Source organism: Actinia tenebrosa, unplaced genomic scaffold, assembly GCF_029948245.1.
Source record: "Actinia tenebrosa isolate PJP-AT-01 unplaced genomic scaffold, QUT_ActTen_1.0 PGA_scaffold9__36_contigs__length_13948895, whole genome shotgun sequence".
Classification (NCBI taxonomy): Eukaryota; Metazoa; Cnidaria; class Anthozoa; order Actiniaria; family Actiniidae; genus Actinia; species Actinia tenebrosa.
Genome location: NW_028292586.1, coordinates 1,401,761 through 1,414,816, shown reverse-complemented (window position 1 = coordinate 1,414,816; position 13,056 = coordinate 1,401,761). Strand labels below are relative to the sequence as shown.

General features: G+C 35.2%; 1 protein-coding gene across 3 annotated transcripts; it reads left to right on the top strand.

Annotated features, from left to right (window-relative positions):
- Positions 1 to 632: 632 nt before the first annotated feature.
- LOC116296919 (uncharacterized) lies at positions 633 to 12,661 on the top strand. 3 transcript variants are annotated; one of them, XM_031705035.2, is made up of 9 exons: positions 633 to 812; positions 921 to 1,069; positions 1,185 to 1,325; positions 6,044 to 6,231; positions 7,399 to 7,595; positions 7,832 to 7,878; positions 8,531 to 8,587; positions 9,807 to 9,864; positions 10,910 to 12,661. In XM_031705035.2, the coding sequence occupies exons 4-9, from the start codon at positions 6,108 to 6,110 to the stop codon at positions 10,940 to 10,942; spliced, it is 516 nt and encodes a 171-aa protein (XP_031560895.1). In that variant the 5' UTR covers positions 633 to 812; positions 921 to 1,069; positions 1,185 to 1,325; positions 6,044 to 6,107; the 3' UTR covers positions 10,943 to 12,661. The 3 variants fall into 3 exon arrangements, with proteins under 3 accessions (XP_031560895.1, XP_031560894.1, XP_031560892.1); XM_031705034.2 differs by having other exon boundaries at positions 633 to 830; XM_031705032.2 differs by having other exon boundaries at positions 633 to 1,069.
- Positions 12,662 to 13,056: the final 395 nt, after the last annotated feature.

Here is a 13,056-nt window from a genome sequence, read left to right as displayed (position 1 = left end):
TATTTTTATTTGGAGCGCAGGCAATCTTTTGAATGCCAATTCGAGGTGACCGCTTTTGTCGATAGTTTTTATTTCGGTCTATTTTCAATATTATAAATGAAAAACATATATATATCTATATTCGTTCGTCGTATTGTTATTTTTCACTTGATTGACGTACACCAAAACGTCGTTTGAAAAAGCAGTGGTTGCTCGTGCTTAGTATGAACAAAGATGGTGGTGGTGATGCTAATGTCATGAACTCTTTCACGGACAAGGATTTGAATCACGGCAATAGTCATGGTAGGGTCGCACGCATTAGTATCGAGTCGGCAGAGAGCATGCACGCGCTTTCGAAACTATATTAAGAGTTCTAACACTTAAAGAAGTCAAGAACCAGGAATGACACGAAAAAGGAAAGTAAATGAACTATTGAAAATGTGAAAATCAAGCAACAAGAAAAACATTGTGGATCTCGCAAATTGTGGGAATGTTTAAGCCAAATTACGTAGTTTCCCCAGCTGTATGACGTTACGGAACAACAACTGAATTATTACACCTAATACGTCATGTTTAATCCTGGTCACGTCATTTAAACGTGACGTTTTTTACATTCACTTTATAAAAGATGGTTTCGTGCCCACATATATATGGAACCCATTAGCAATTAATCGTTTTTCGCAGTATTGAGGTTTAGCGCATTAAGAATTTTTTAGTTTTGGGTGTTTTTTTATAACTCATTTTTGGGGAAATGTTCAAGGCGTTCGTCACCTCTGTACCTTGGTAACGTCATAAACACGACAAATTGCAGTTGGGCGCTTACAGCAGATGAGGTCTGTCTGACTTGATTGGTAATAACTCAACCAAACGGCTTTGAATTCTCGCTTTTTAACCTAGGAAATCCTCTTTTCTGAAGAGTGATTTTTGATTTTTCTCTCCAGCTTGAAGGGATCGTAATCGAAGGATATTCCTGGTTCCCTTAGGACGATTTCGAACAGTTATTCGAACAGAACTCTAACTGAAGCGATCGAAGAACACTTCATCAAGATATTAGTTATTTTTTCCGATATCTCGCCTCTGGGGATTTGTGGTAAGCTTAGGTACCGTTTTCTAAAAACTTATCGGAAAGAAGGAAATCATTTCTTTGTGGAATATTAAAAAAGAAGATGACAGAATCAGCTATGAAATATTTTTTTTAATTCAAGCGTCGTCGAATTTATATGGAGGCGAGTGGTCGGTAAAAAGTTCTCAACTCCAAGTTTTTTATTTATGGAACTTTACGATCTTTGCCAACAATAAACAACTGGATAATTCTGACCTTACAACGCTTGAATATTGGCAAAAAGGTAAGCATATTGCTTTAGATATAGTCTCGTTTTAATAATCTAAAACTAGTCTTCAAAGATGGTTTGTATTAACCCCACCAGTAATTTGTTTTTATAGAGTGTTTGCTCGGCATGCGTTTTGTAGTTAAGCTACACAGCTAGTTAAGATTCATGTCTTCTTTATTACTAAATTGTCTGCAATATTTTACCTATTGTCAGATGTGTGATACAATTAGGGTTCGAAGTTCTGCTATTTATGCGATCCTTAACATTGCTGCGAGCTATCACGATCGTAATTTATCATTGCTGTTCCATGACTTAAAAATATATTATGTGGAAACGGTCAAATCGCTCATAGACTTCCATTTATTCGTTTCTTGCTGTGTGCTATGCCACTATGAGTAGACCTGCGGCGAAATAGGTAATCTCTGAGCACGTTCCCGACATCTGATATACTTTTACCATGTCTAGAAAAAGAAATGAGAATTCAATTTTTTTCCCTCCTAAAAAATATCCCTTTGTTTTCCCTCTCATTCAGTTTTTTCCCGCTCATTTTAATGTTAATACTTAGGAGAAATCCACATTTGCATATAACGCTTTTACTCACAGTAATTTGCTCGATTTTCTTTATCCGTTTTTACAAAGATTTTGAAGTGTATAAGTTAGAGTACTTGAGAAATCTTTGCTTATTCAAAACAGGAATATATACAGGCTGATCAAAATATAGACTTATATTATTGCTGAATTTTGTTTTGTTTTCACTAACGAGTTAAAAACCGAAAAAATTCATTTGAGTCGAAATTCTGCAAAGTGTAAAATTCTATAATTGATGCTGCACAAATTTCAAAAAAGTAAAGAAAGATTTGAAGAACAATTATTATCTTAAAACTGAAGAGCACTCATTAATGCTCTTTGTAAAATTTTGAGAATTATCTTATCTTTAACTTTTGATATAAATAAATTGAACCATTATAAAGCTCAAAAATATTGAAAGTTCTAGTAATTTTGAGCAGGTTCATCAGCTGCACTGAATACGACGTTCAGTGGTGTTTAAAATCTACAGCCATTGTATGACATTAACATGTTCTATTTTTTTATCCCTCTTATTTTCTCTCAACAATTTGGCCTGTAAAAGTCATATTCTCCCCCTCTGGCTTTACAAAAAACACTTTTTAGCTTGGGTCCAATAGTAGATCTCAGTGGAATTCCACAGTGGTTTTGTAGCTTTGCTTCAAATAAATGAAATTGAATTAAAATAAGTTACAGTACAATATTGTCTTCATCTAAAAAAAAAACAATTTAGTTGCTTTTGTATTGTTTTTAAAAATAAATGGCTTGATGCATTTAAAGTATTGCCATTGAATTTTAAGCATTTGTTTTCATTCAAAACTATCTATGCAAATTACACAAATTTTCAGTTATTTTTTTAGCCCTTTTTTTCTGATTTGAAATTTTGAAATTCAAGGATAAATTATTTAAGTTACCATATATATTCTAGTATAATTGTTGCCATTGGCAAAAAGGTTATAGACGGAGACAGCCAATCACACATCATGTTTCCTTGAATCTCAGCAGGTTATTTTTCACGTTTTGTTTACTTTCTTCTAAGAGTTAGGACGTTGCATGATTTGAGTAATATATACGTGCAGTAAAAATACAAATCTATGGTTAAAGATATTAAATTCAAAAACACTTAGATTTTACTTAATGTATTATATAAAAAATAATTCTATAGACTGCATGAGGATTTTCATGTGATGTCACACTCCAGATAATTTTTTTTCATTTGAAAAAAGAAATAACATTTAAAGTTGTTGTCAGATATTAGTAAGACTGTGAAGATGACAAACTCTAGTTGCTGATGTAATGCTGCAAGGTAATTAATAGCCCACACTTCTGAGATATACTTTGCTTGTCACACATAAAGGTTTCAGTATGAGGCTATCTATACTATATGTGCTAAATTAAATGTATTCTTTCCTCCTGTCACACGAATCATTGAGCATCATGCACAAAGCTTCACATTGAATCCTTTGTGTGTGACAATAAGCAAAGCATATCTCGGAATTGGGCTATTGAACCCAGAGGTGAGAGCCTATTAGGCAAGTGAGTTGCCGCTGCTACACAACCCTTTGATTACACACTTTTTTTTTACATACTTTGATTGACATCTATAAGCACTGTCAGAAACTTACTTTAATTCGTAGCAATGGCAAAAAGATTGGAGTCAATCTGAATATTGAGGTGTGATTGTATGGTCTAGCATCATAAATACATTTTATCAATTTGATATTATAAGATTGTTTTCTGGTTTGAATTTAGATTAAAAATAATTGAAAAAGATTGTACTGTTTGGCATTAACCCATGCTGAGGATTTATAGTCGTGCAGTTTAAAGTGATTTGTTATTTTGAAATAGATGTATAACTTGCAAAAATTTATAGTTAATAATTAATAACTAAAAAAATGATTTTGAATATTTTATGTGGTAACCTGTTATCATGATCGAGTTATCAACGAAAATTTCTTGAAACAATTAAGATTACAGTGGTAATACCATTTGGCAAATGATTTTAGATGTAAAATTTAAGACAAAAAATATCCAGTTTTAGCCATGTACTGACATTGGGTATGCATAATATTTATAGCTGCATGACAAAGAGTGGTAATTAAACACACTCTAGATACATGCTTTAGATCATGAGCCTTAAGAAGTATCATGAAGGAATTGTATTTGTATCACTTGTACTTGCATTCCCTATGCCACAGGGGAAAAAAACAGATTCCCAAATTGGGATTTGTTGGGAATTTCCTTGAATTCCCAATTCGAACACCAACATTGGGATTTATTGTTGGGAATTTCCTTCTAATACCCAATAGAAAAACAAAATTCCCAACAAACTAACATTGAGAATCAGTGCCATGTTCCCAATTTCGTTCTCTCTGGGAATTGGACGGGAATTCGTTGGGAGTTCAAGGCAGTTCCCAACAAATTCCCAATTTGGGAATCCATTTTTTTTTTCCAGTGATACATTTCTACCATCAATTTCTAAGAGGTTCCAGGGATTTTGTTAAGGGGTCATGCAGAGATTGCAAAATGCTCTAGTAATTGAGCACAATTCTCTGGCTTGAACTACCATGATCTTCTCCTATCATTTCAAAACTTAATGGAAACCCTGCAAAGGCTTTACACTTAAAGTTCATAGTCTCCTATTATTTAAAAACTCAATTAAGACCCTGTGGGTTGCTTGTGTTATTTTTCAATCAAAGGTAACCCATGCAAACACTCTATCTTTTCAAAATATACATTAGGACACTAGGACAGTAGGACAGTATACGTAGGACAACAATGGTAACCCATGCAAACACTCTATATTTTCAAAATATACATTAGGACACTAGGACAGTAGGACAGTATACGTAGGACAACAATGGTAACCCATTCAAACACTATCTTTTCAAAATATACATTAGGACACTAGGACAACAATGGTAACCCATGCAAACACTCTATCTTTTCAAAATATACATTAGGACACTAGGACAACAATGGTAACCCATGCAAACACTCTATCTTTTCAAAATATACATTAGGACAGTATATAGGACATTAGGACACTAGGACACTAGGACAGCAGGACACCACATGTAACCCATGCAAACACTATATTTTCAAATATACATTAGGACAGCAAAGGTAACCCATGCAAACACTCTATATTTTCAAATATACACTAGGACAGCAAAGGTAACCCATGCAAACACTCTATCTTTTCAAAATATACATTAGGACAGTATATAGGACATTAGAACACTAGGACACTAGGACAGCAGGACACCACATGTAACCCATGCAAACACTATATTTTCAAATATACATTAGGACAGCAAAGGTAACCCATGCAAACACTCTATATTTTCAAATATACACTAGGACAGCAAAGGTAACCCATGCAAACACTCTATATTTTCAAATATACATTAGGACAGTAGGACACCAAAGTTAACCTATACCATTCATTAACAATTTAAGTTTAGCAAATAAAAGGTGAATTATACGACATTAAACTAAAATGATTAAATTTATTAAATGTGCTTGCTAATACTATAAAATTGAAGAATGCTGTTAAATTAGATAGAAAATGGAACAATATATGACTAAATGAAAAACAATATGCATAATATATAGTGTAATAATGAGCTGCATTTTTCATTAACAACATTAGGCAAAACATAATAGCTTCTTTTCATTTATTTAGTGTCCTACTATCCTACTGTCCTATATACTGTCCTACTCTCCTGGTGGGGAAGTTCTGAGGAGGGTATATTGCATAATTTCAGCATATTGACTTTCCATCCCTACATCCAGTTCTTAGAAGGGACTGTGTCAAAAGCACTTCGTAGCTTTTTTTAAGAGGATATGCAGACCTATTTCAGAAATCGCTGTTGCAGACCAAAAGCCTCAAGCAACAAGCCAAGACCGCAGAGAACGCCAGTACTTTAGCTGTAATTAGTTTATTATAGGTACAAATTGCTCCAAGCAAGGCTGCTCGAGATGATACTTAGTGGAGAGCTATAGTCACTTGCATGAAGCATGAATAAATCAATTTAATAAAAGTACCGACGTTCTCTGGAGCCTTGGCTTGTTCTGCTTGAGGCTCTAGGTGTAACAACAATGTTCGAAATAGGTGTATATATATTGCATCCTAAGTACTGTAACTCATTGATTGTTTTCACCAGGCCAATAATACTATTAGCTGTTAAAACTTAACGCATCACAGTGGCCCCATCAAGGGCTGATATTATGGGATGTTCGGCTGGAAAGCCATTGTCAACCAGCCCCGAAATCAGCACAAGCACTCAGCATAGTACTCTGGCATCAGTGACAGGCAAGAATGAACATGTCTTGTCCAACAATGGGCTGGTTGGTAAGTTAATAGACCCCGCTGGCCTTGATTTCCAAGAGGAATAGACCTTCCCCTAATGTGCTTGGATGACCACGAAACAATGGTTTGAAGTCGAGACTGAACTTGATTCTTTATTCATAAAGTTCAACCTCAACCTCGACTTGAAACTATTGTTTCATGATCAGTCAAGCCAATTAGGAAAGGTCTATTGTTCTGGTGCTGGACAAAACGATAGGCCGTTTTTTCTTATTCAAAAAGATCCACTATTTTGTCCCCCAGAACAATTGGGACTCAGTGCAAGGGGTCTATAATTAGGTCTTCCCTGTTCCATGAGGGTATGTACAACACACATGCTTCCCTTGATAGGATGGATGAGGAAATAGTAAAACAGGTGGATGGATGGGAAGATAGGAAGCTAAATAGATTGATGAGATGGTGTCTATATGGATGGAAGGAAAATTGGATAAATGGGAGATCAATTATATTGATAAATGAGAGGGATGATTGGATGGATGAGGTAGTGGACAGCAGATGGATGAGATCAGGTTGACAGGAGGTTGAATGGTGGGGTAGATTGAAGGGAAGTGTGGGATGGATGGGGTACATGGAGGATAGAATGATAGATGGATATTATTGGGATGAGATGGGATGGGATGTGATAGGGTGGATGAGATGAGATGGGATGTGATAGGATGGATGAGATGGGATGGATGAGATAGGATGGATGAGATAGGATGGATGAGATAGGATGGATGACATAGGATGAATGAGATAGGATGGATGTGATAGGATGGATGAGATAGGATGGATGACATAGGATGAATGAGATAGGATGGATGTGATAGGATGGATGAGATAGGATGGATGTGATAGGATGGATGTGATAGGATGAATGAGATAGGATGGATGAGATAGGATGGATGTGATAGGATGGATGACATAGGATGGATGACATAGGATGAATGAGATGGGATGGATGAATGAGATGGGAGGGATGAGATAGGATGAATGAGATAGGATGAATGAGATGGGATGGATGAGATGGAATGAATGAGGTGGGATAGATGAGATAGGATGGATGAGAGGACCTGGATTTTTCTGTCTGTGTTCCCTTCAAACCTCCTGGAATTCCATTACCTGTCTGTTATGTAGTAAAGTACGATAAAATCATCAACAATTATTTTCCAGATATCAAGCGATCATCCAACAATAGTACAATCACTAATTCAAGTTCCATAAGAAATGGTGGAATAAGGAAAGATTCTTCCAGTAGCGTCAAGTCATTTAAGGTGATTGAACCTACAGAAGCTCCAAAAATAGCCAATCAAACCACTCAATCAAAGACAAGATTAGCACAAGACCAAGTCAAGGCTAAAAGAGAAAAGGTAATATCAATGAAATATTTCTTTAAAAAAACATATGCTGTAATAAATGAGCAATATTTTGGCTGTTTATCTGAAAATAGATTATGAGCAATAGGTCTTTAAATATTTAAATTTCATGCTGAAATATCATCTTAGCTGAGTTGACTTAAGCTTGTTAAGTTTTGCAGAGAGAGGAAAGTCACAGAACACCTGGAGAAAAACCATTGTGCTTATTCATCATATCTTTTCTTTGATAGGAAAATGGAGGTGCACCAAAGAAGGATGCCAACATCAAAATTAACAGGTTTGGTCAAGAGATAAAATTGATATGGCCCTACCGAATATATATATGCATAATCATATTGTAGTTTCATTGATAATTGCGATTGATAGATGTCAAACAGAATATTACATGGCCGACGGTTTGGAGATACAGATTTTATCTTCTAGCGTTGAGAATATCTTACTTGTTTGCTGCACACAATCATGAAAACATAAAATCTGTATCTCCAAGCAGCCATATAATATCTTCTATATTTTCTACCCCATACTTGGTAAAATGCTAAAACACCTCCTCCGCTCATGTGCACTCAGTGGTAAATTTTTCCCATTTCAGACCATGTGTCATTCTCGAGAGTATCATTTCTTTGTTTAATGGTTGCGCCCGGTGGCACATGAGAAGACACATGAATATGGATGCAACTCAGACAAAGGAACTTATTCTCAAGGGAATGACACTATGGCCTAAAATGCAAAAACATTACACCCAAAGCCGAGAAGCTCTATTGATGTACCCCTCCCATTCCTTTTTTCCTATTCCCTCTTCTTGATTCTTTCGTGGTTTCCTATCTTTCTATCCTCTTTTTTCCCATATTTTCTTTATTAAATTCCACATTAGTTATTTTCTTTCTGATTTATGTGCAGTAAGTATAATTATTAATTAATTTTTTTTACAGAAGTAATTCCACAGACGATCCGCCAGTTAAGAGTGTTCCACTCGGACAAGTCAAAGTGTAAGTCAAAAAAAAAAAAAAATGTCCATCATTTTAACTCTGCAATAGCAAACCAGCCAACATAACTGCAGTTTTCCAAGTGTTTTAAACCTCTTTAGTTTGACATAATATTTTCCCATTGCAGTCATTCACTGGAGAGTAAGATTCTTTGTTTGAATGGTATCCATATTCATGTGTCTTCTCATGCACAACCGTTAAACAAAGAAAAGATACTCGAGAGAATGACACGTTGAAAATGGAAAAATAAATATATTAAACTAAAAAGATCTAAGCAAGTAAAAATGTTTGTAAATGTTTTCACGGTTACTAAAACGATTGGAATATTCTTTCTTTTCTTTTTAAAAGAATAACAAAAATTTAAACAAATTCTACTTCGTGTTTTTTCATATTCAGAGATTTTTGTTGCAAAATTTTCGAACTTAGCAACAGTAACTAAGGTTCCAATCGGAACCGATTTCTGAGAAGCGCCATGATGTTTGTCAATCAAAGAAACGATCTTTTTTAAAGATATCGAAAAGACTTTCCCTAATTACATGACAACATTGACATTACATTGTTTGAGCCTGACTAAAAACTAAAAGAAAACTAAAAGAAATAACTTTTTGTCTCTATATTAGATTGGTTTCGAGGTATCTTTGTAATTCTCAAAGTGATTTAACTCAGTAAATTAATTAAGTTGTGCTACACTAATATAAGTCTTCAAGGAAAAAACTTTGACTGATTGTTGTAACAGGAAAAATAGTTTTTCATAAATAATCAGGTGGTTTAACAACGAAAAAAAAGGTTTTCATTTCGAATTGTAAGAGTTATGAGGGCTAAAAATTATCCAAAAAATAATAATTTTTGAACACTGGTTTTGCATGTCTTACTTGCACAAGCTCTTTATTTTTCTTTTCTTTTTCTTTATTTTTGAATTCTTTAATGGCTTAAACACCATTTGGTTTCTTAAAACCAAACGAATGGCGTTCACGTCATGATAAGAAGAGTGCGAAACATTAAGGCAATTAAGTACTTGAGTTGGCTTTTGTTGCAGCGCAGTTGTGGTCAAAAACAAACGTCAAAAGTGATAACGATAAATTGGATGGTGAATACGATAAAATGGCGTACGTGATGTTACTTTCCTGTGGGATATCTCACTCGCTAACTAACCCTTTTTGTAAATTTTCTTTGTGCGCATTTTTTTGTGATAAATTAATTTTCTGTCCGATTGTTTTTACAGGCAGCTGACGCAATCCCAAGCAGATTTTTTTACAATGTTAGATAAGAAAATAGAAGAGGTAATGATGTATTTCTATAATATTTCCCCTGCTGTCCTTTCTTTCATCTTTCTGTTCCCACCTTCGCCTTCTTTTTAAAAAAAATTTGTTGGGCGTAATATTTTCTCATTTCAGACCACGTGTCACTCCCTTAAGAATAGGATTCTTTCTTTGAATTGTATTCATATTCATGTGTCTTCTCATGCACAACCGTTAAACAAAGAAATAGTACTCTAGGAAATAACACGTTATTTGAAATGGGAAAAACATTACGCTCAAGGTGAAGAGGTCTATTCTCACTTGAAAGCGAGGGTTTAGAGGAAGAATTTTCGTGTGTGTTACAGCTATATTGTTGTTACACGGTGCGGCTATTCCTCATCAACATCCGTTGCGCGCGCGCCGCATTCTTTACAGAAATAGAACTTCTTTAGCGTTACACGTTACTAGTTTCATTGTGTGACCATGACTGTATCTTTGCTGGCCATCACGTTAGGTTTCATAGCCTATGATTTCATCATTTTGGTATACCGGCATTCCTAGCTTGTATTGACCTATTTTAGGCCGAAAAAAATGATTGAGGAATAATAATGGTTTGGCAATTCAAATGGGACTGCGCGAGTGCTGTAACGTAAGCTGTCTTGGAGTAACGTAATGCAATTTTCCTGTGATCCCGAACTCAGAATAAAGCCTGATCTATATATTCTGAAATAAATGTACTCCAGGATCTTATTCTTCATTCATCTCCTCATTTATGTTATTTGATGATATATGACTGGCAAATGTGACTTCCATACGGAAAAAAATCAGGCAATAGTTTGTGCTACGCTACCCTGCGATCAGAGTCTATTGCTATGCGTGACATCCCTGACTTAAATCTGTTGTGCGCAACGTCGCGCCGAGTGCGTAGGCCTTCAAATGCTCTTGGCTTTACAATATATCACATAAACGCGTCTAAAACTGGATTGGAGAATAAATGGAGTAGATCATTTATTGGAGTTCATCGTTTATCTCATTTTTGATTTACAAGATTCGCTTAGCAAGATTTCTTCGTCGTTTTACTTTTCAGGGTGAAGACTATAAATCAGATTGTGAAAGATGAAACATTGATCGTTAGATCAACCTTGATTAGCCGTGATCATTCAGTGATGGGGAGACCTCTGCTTACTGGCGGGAAGAGGCACTTTGAAGGTGAAGACTTCGCTTCCTTGTTAACACAGGGGGGAGACTTATCAGTGAAGTCTTTCGCAGCGAGGCGCCATGAAATGATTCCGTTGTCATGGTCACGGAGATTCGAAATGATGCAGACGCCTTCAGGCGTCACAACGTAGTGAAGTTGACTCATTGCACAGCTATCCTAATTTAAGGAGGCACGATGGGGTAATCAACCGTTGCCATAGTAACATGGAATTCTTGGCGCAGCGACTACTGAAAAGTGGCAAGGTGCAGTTAAACCAACTGTTGCCTTAGCAACACAAAGGCTTTTTAAACAGGGATTTTACAGTTAAGGGTCAAGATGGAAATAAAGTTGCTCGACGAATATACTGTCCCTGTTGCCTTGGCAACTGTAAGGAAACCCATTCTTAGCTGAAGTTACGATCTAAGCAAAAAGGCTGAAGATAGAGAGTGGTGAGGACATCTTTTGTGATTTTGTTTGGGATGTTAATAGCTTGGATTCAACACAAATTATTTAACAATCAAGAGACGCCATATGGTCTTGATCTACTGTAACTAAACCGTCACATTCAGTCGTTATCAGTGGTGTTTTCGCGTGTTAGAAATTAGACTGTAAACTCCGTGGAAGATTGCGGCATGATTTCAAAATGCAGACAAGCAAAACTAAGGGGAAAAAACGCGAACAAACCTACTAAATAAGTCAATATTTGCCAGAAATTTTGCATAAAAACAAAGATTCGACTGATACCCAAATAGTACAGAGCTGGTATCGAGTGAGTAAACGGCTCCCGGCTGAACTCAGTAAAAGTCCATGAAAATTTACTGGTTCTCGTGCCTTAAATCTTACATATCAAGTACAATTACGGCTCCAAAGGCAATCGCAAAGCAGTTTCTGCAGATGTTTTAGAGCGCACTAGTAGAGTTACTTCACGACTTGGTGATGGAGAAAAACGTTCACGGAACGAAAAAAAAGCAAATTATTCATAGTTCTAACGAAATACTTCTGTAAGCTATTTGCCATATTATAATCACAACGAAATAACCAGTGGAACGTACTGTATTTAATCGATTTTTTCGCTAAAGGAGTTGAGGAAGAGGACTATTCCAAGATCAAAGGTTACTAGTAAGTTTTATTGTATGCAGGCTTGACCCCGTTTTGTACTCACACTCTTCTCACCAAAAAATCGACTTTACGTTAGAAAGCTGAGAAGGCTTTGATTACGAGAATGGGCTTGACCCAAGCTAGCATCCTTGAAAGTTTCACCTTATTTTCTTCCCTTACAAATAGCGAAAAAAGTCCCAAAACTTGAGACAACATTAAACCGGCTTCGTTAAACAGAGTCCTAAGACCTTAAAGGGACTTCAGTCAAGCTAAATGTACTATAATTTCTTTCGTATAAACAACTGAACAAAGGAAAAGATTGCGCTAAAGACGGTAGAATTCCTGCCAAAAAAATATTATTTCGTTTGTAAATGCGAGGTTTTGCAGTAACTAAACAACACAGAAATCGAAGTTCATAATTAAATCTTTACAATTTTGTTATATAATAAATAATATATAAATATATAGATATATTAATAATATCCTTACACATTTTAACACTGAATATATATTTACCAAAAAATAAAGGTTTATAAAATTTAAGTTATAATGACTGCAATCTTTTTTTGACTTCAAATTAAATTTCAAAATAATATAAATTATATGAAGGATTTCTGGGCGGACATCATAAGATTAAAGTGTATATCAAGGAAAAAAATTATTTTCAAAATCACTTATATTTTAACAGTGTAGTAGTGTGGTTGCAGTATTTTTGTATGTGGACCTCTCTTTTCAGAGATACAAACATTTGAAATATCGATATGCAAATGAGATGACGTAAATTCAAGAATGGGTTACATTTTGCAGTGTAATTTACAACGAGTGTTATGAAGTGAAATAACCTAAAAGTGTACAAAGCCATATATTTCAGTTATAAGGATGATTTGCAAATGCAAAAAAAAAAACACACAGTACTTTCCACAACAGCATTTTTGTAT

Bases quoted from the DNA above. Each gene is read 5' to 3' on its own strand.
- LOC116296919 (XM_031705035.2), top strand. From the start codon at position 6,108: ATGGGATGTTCGGCTGGAAAGCCATTGTCAACCAGCCCCGAAATCAGC. The intron at 6,232-7,398 runs GTAAGTTAATAG...ATTATTTTCCAG, and splicing joins GTCCAACAATGGGCTGGTTG to ATATCAAGCGATCATCCAAC. The intron at 7,879-8,530 runs GTTTGGTCAAGA...TTTTTTTTACAG, and splicing joins GCCAACATCAAAATTAACAG to AAGTAATTCCACAGACGATC.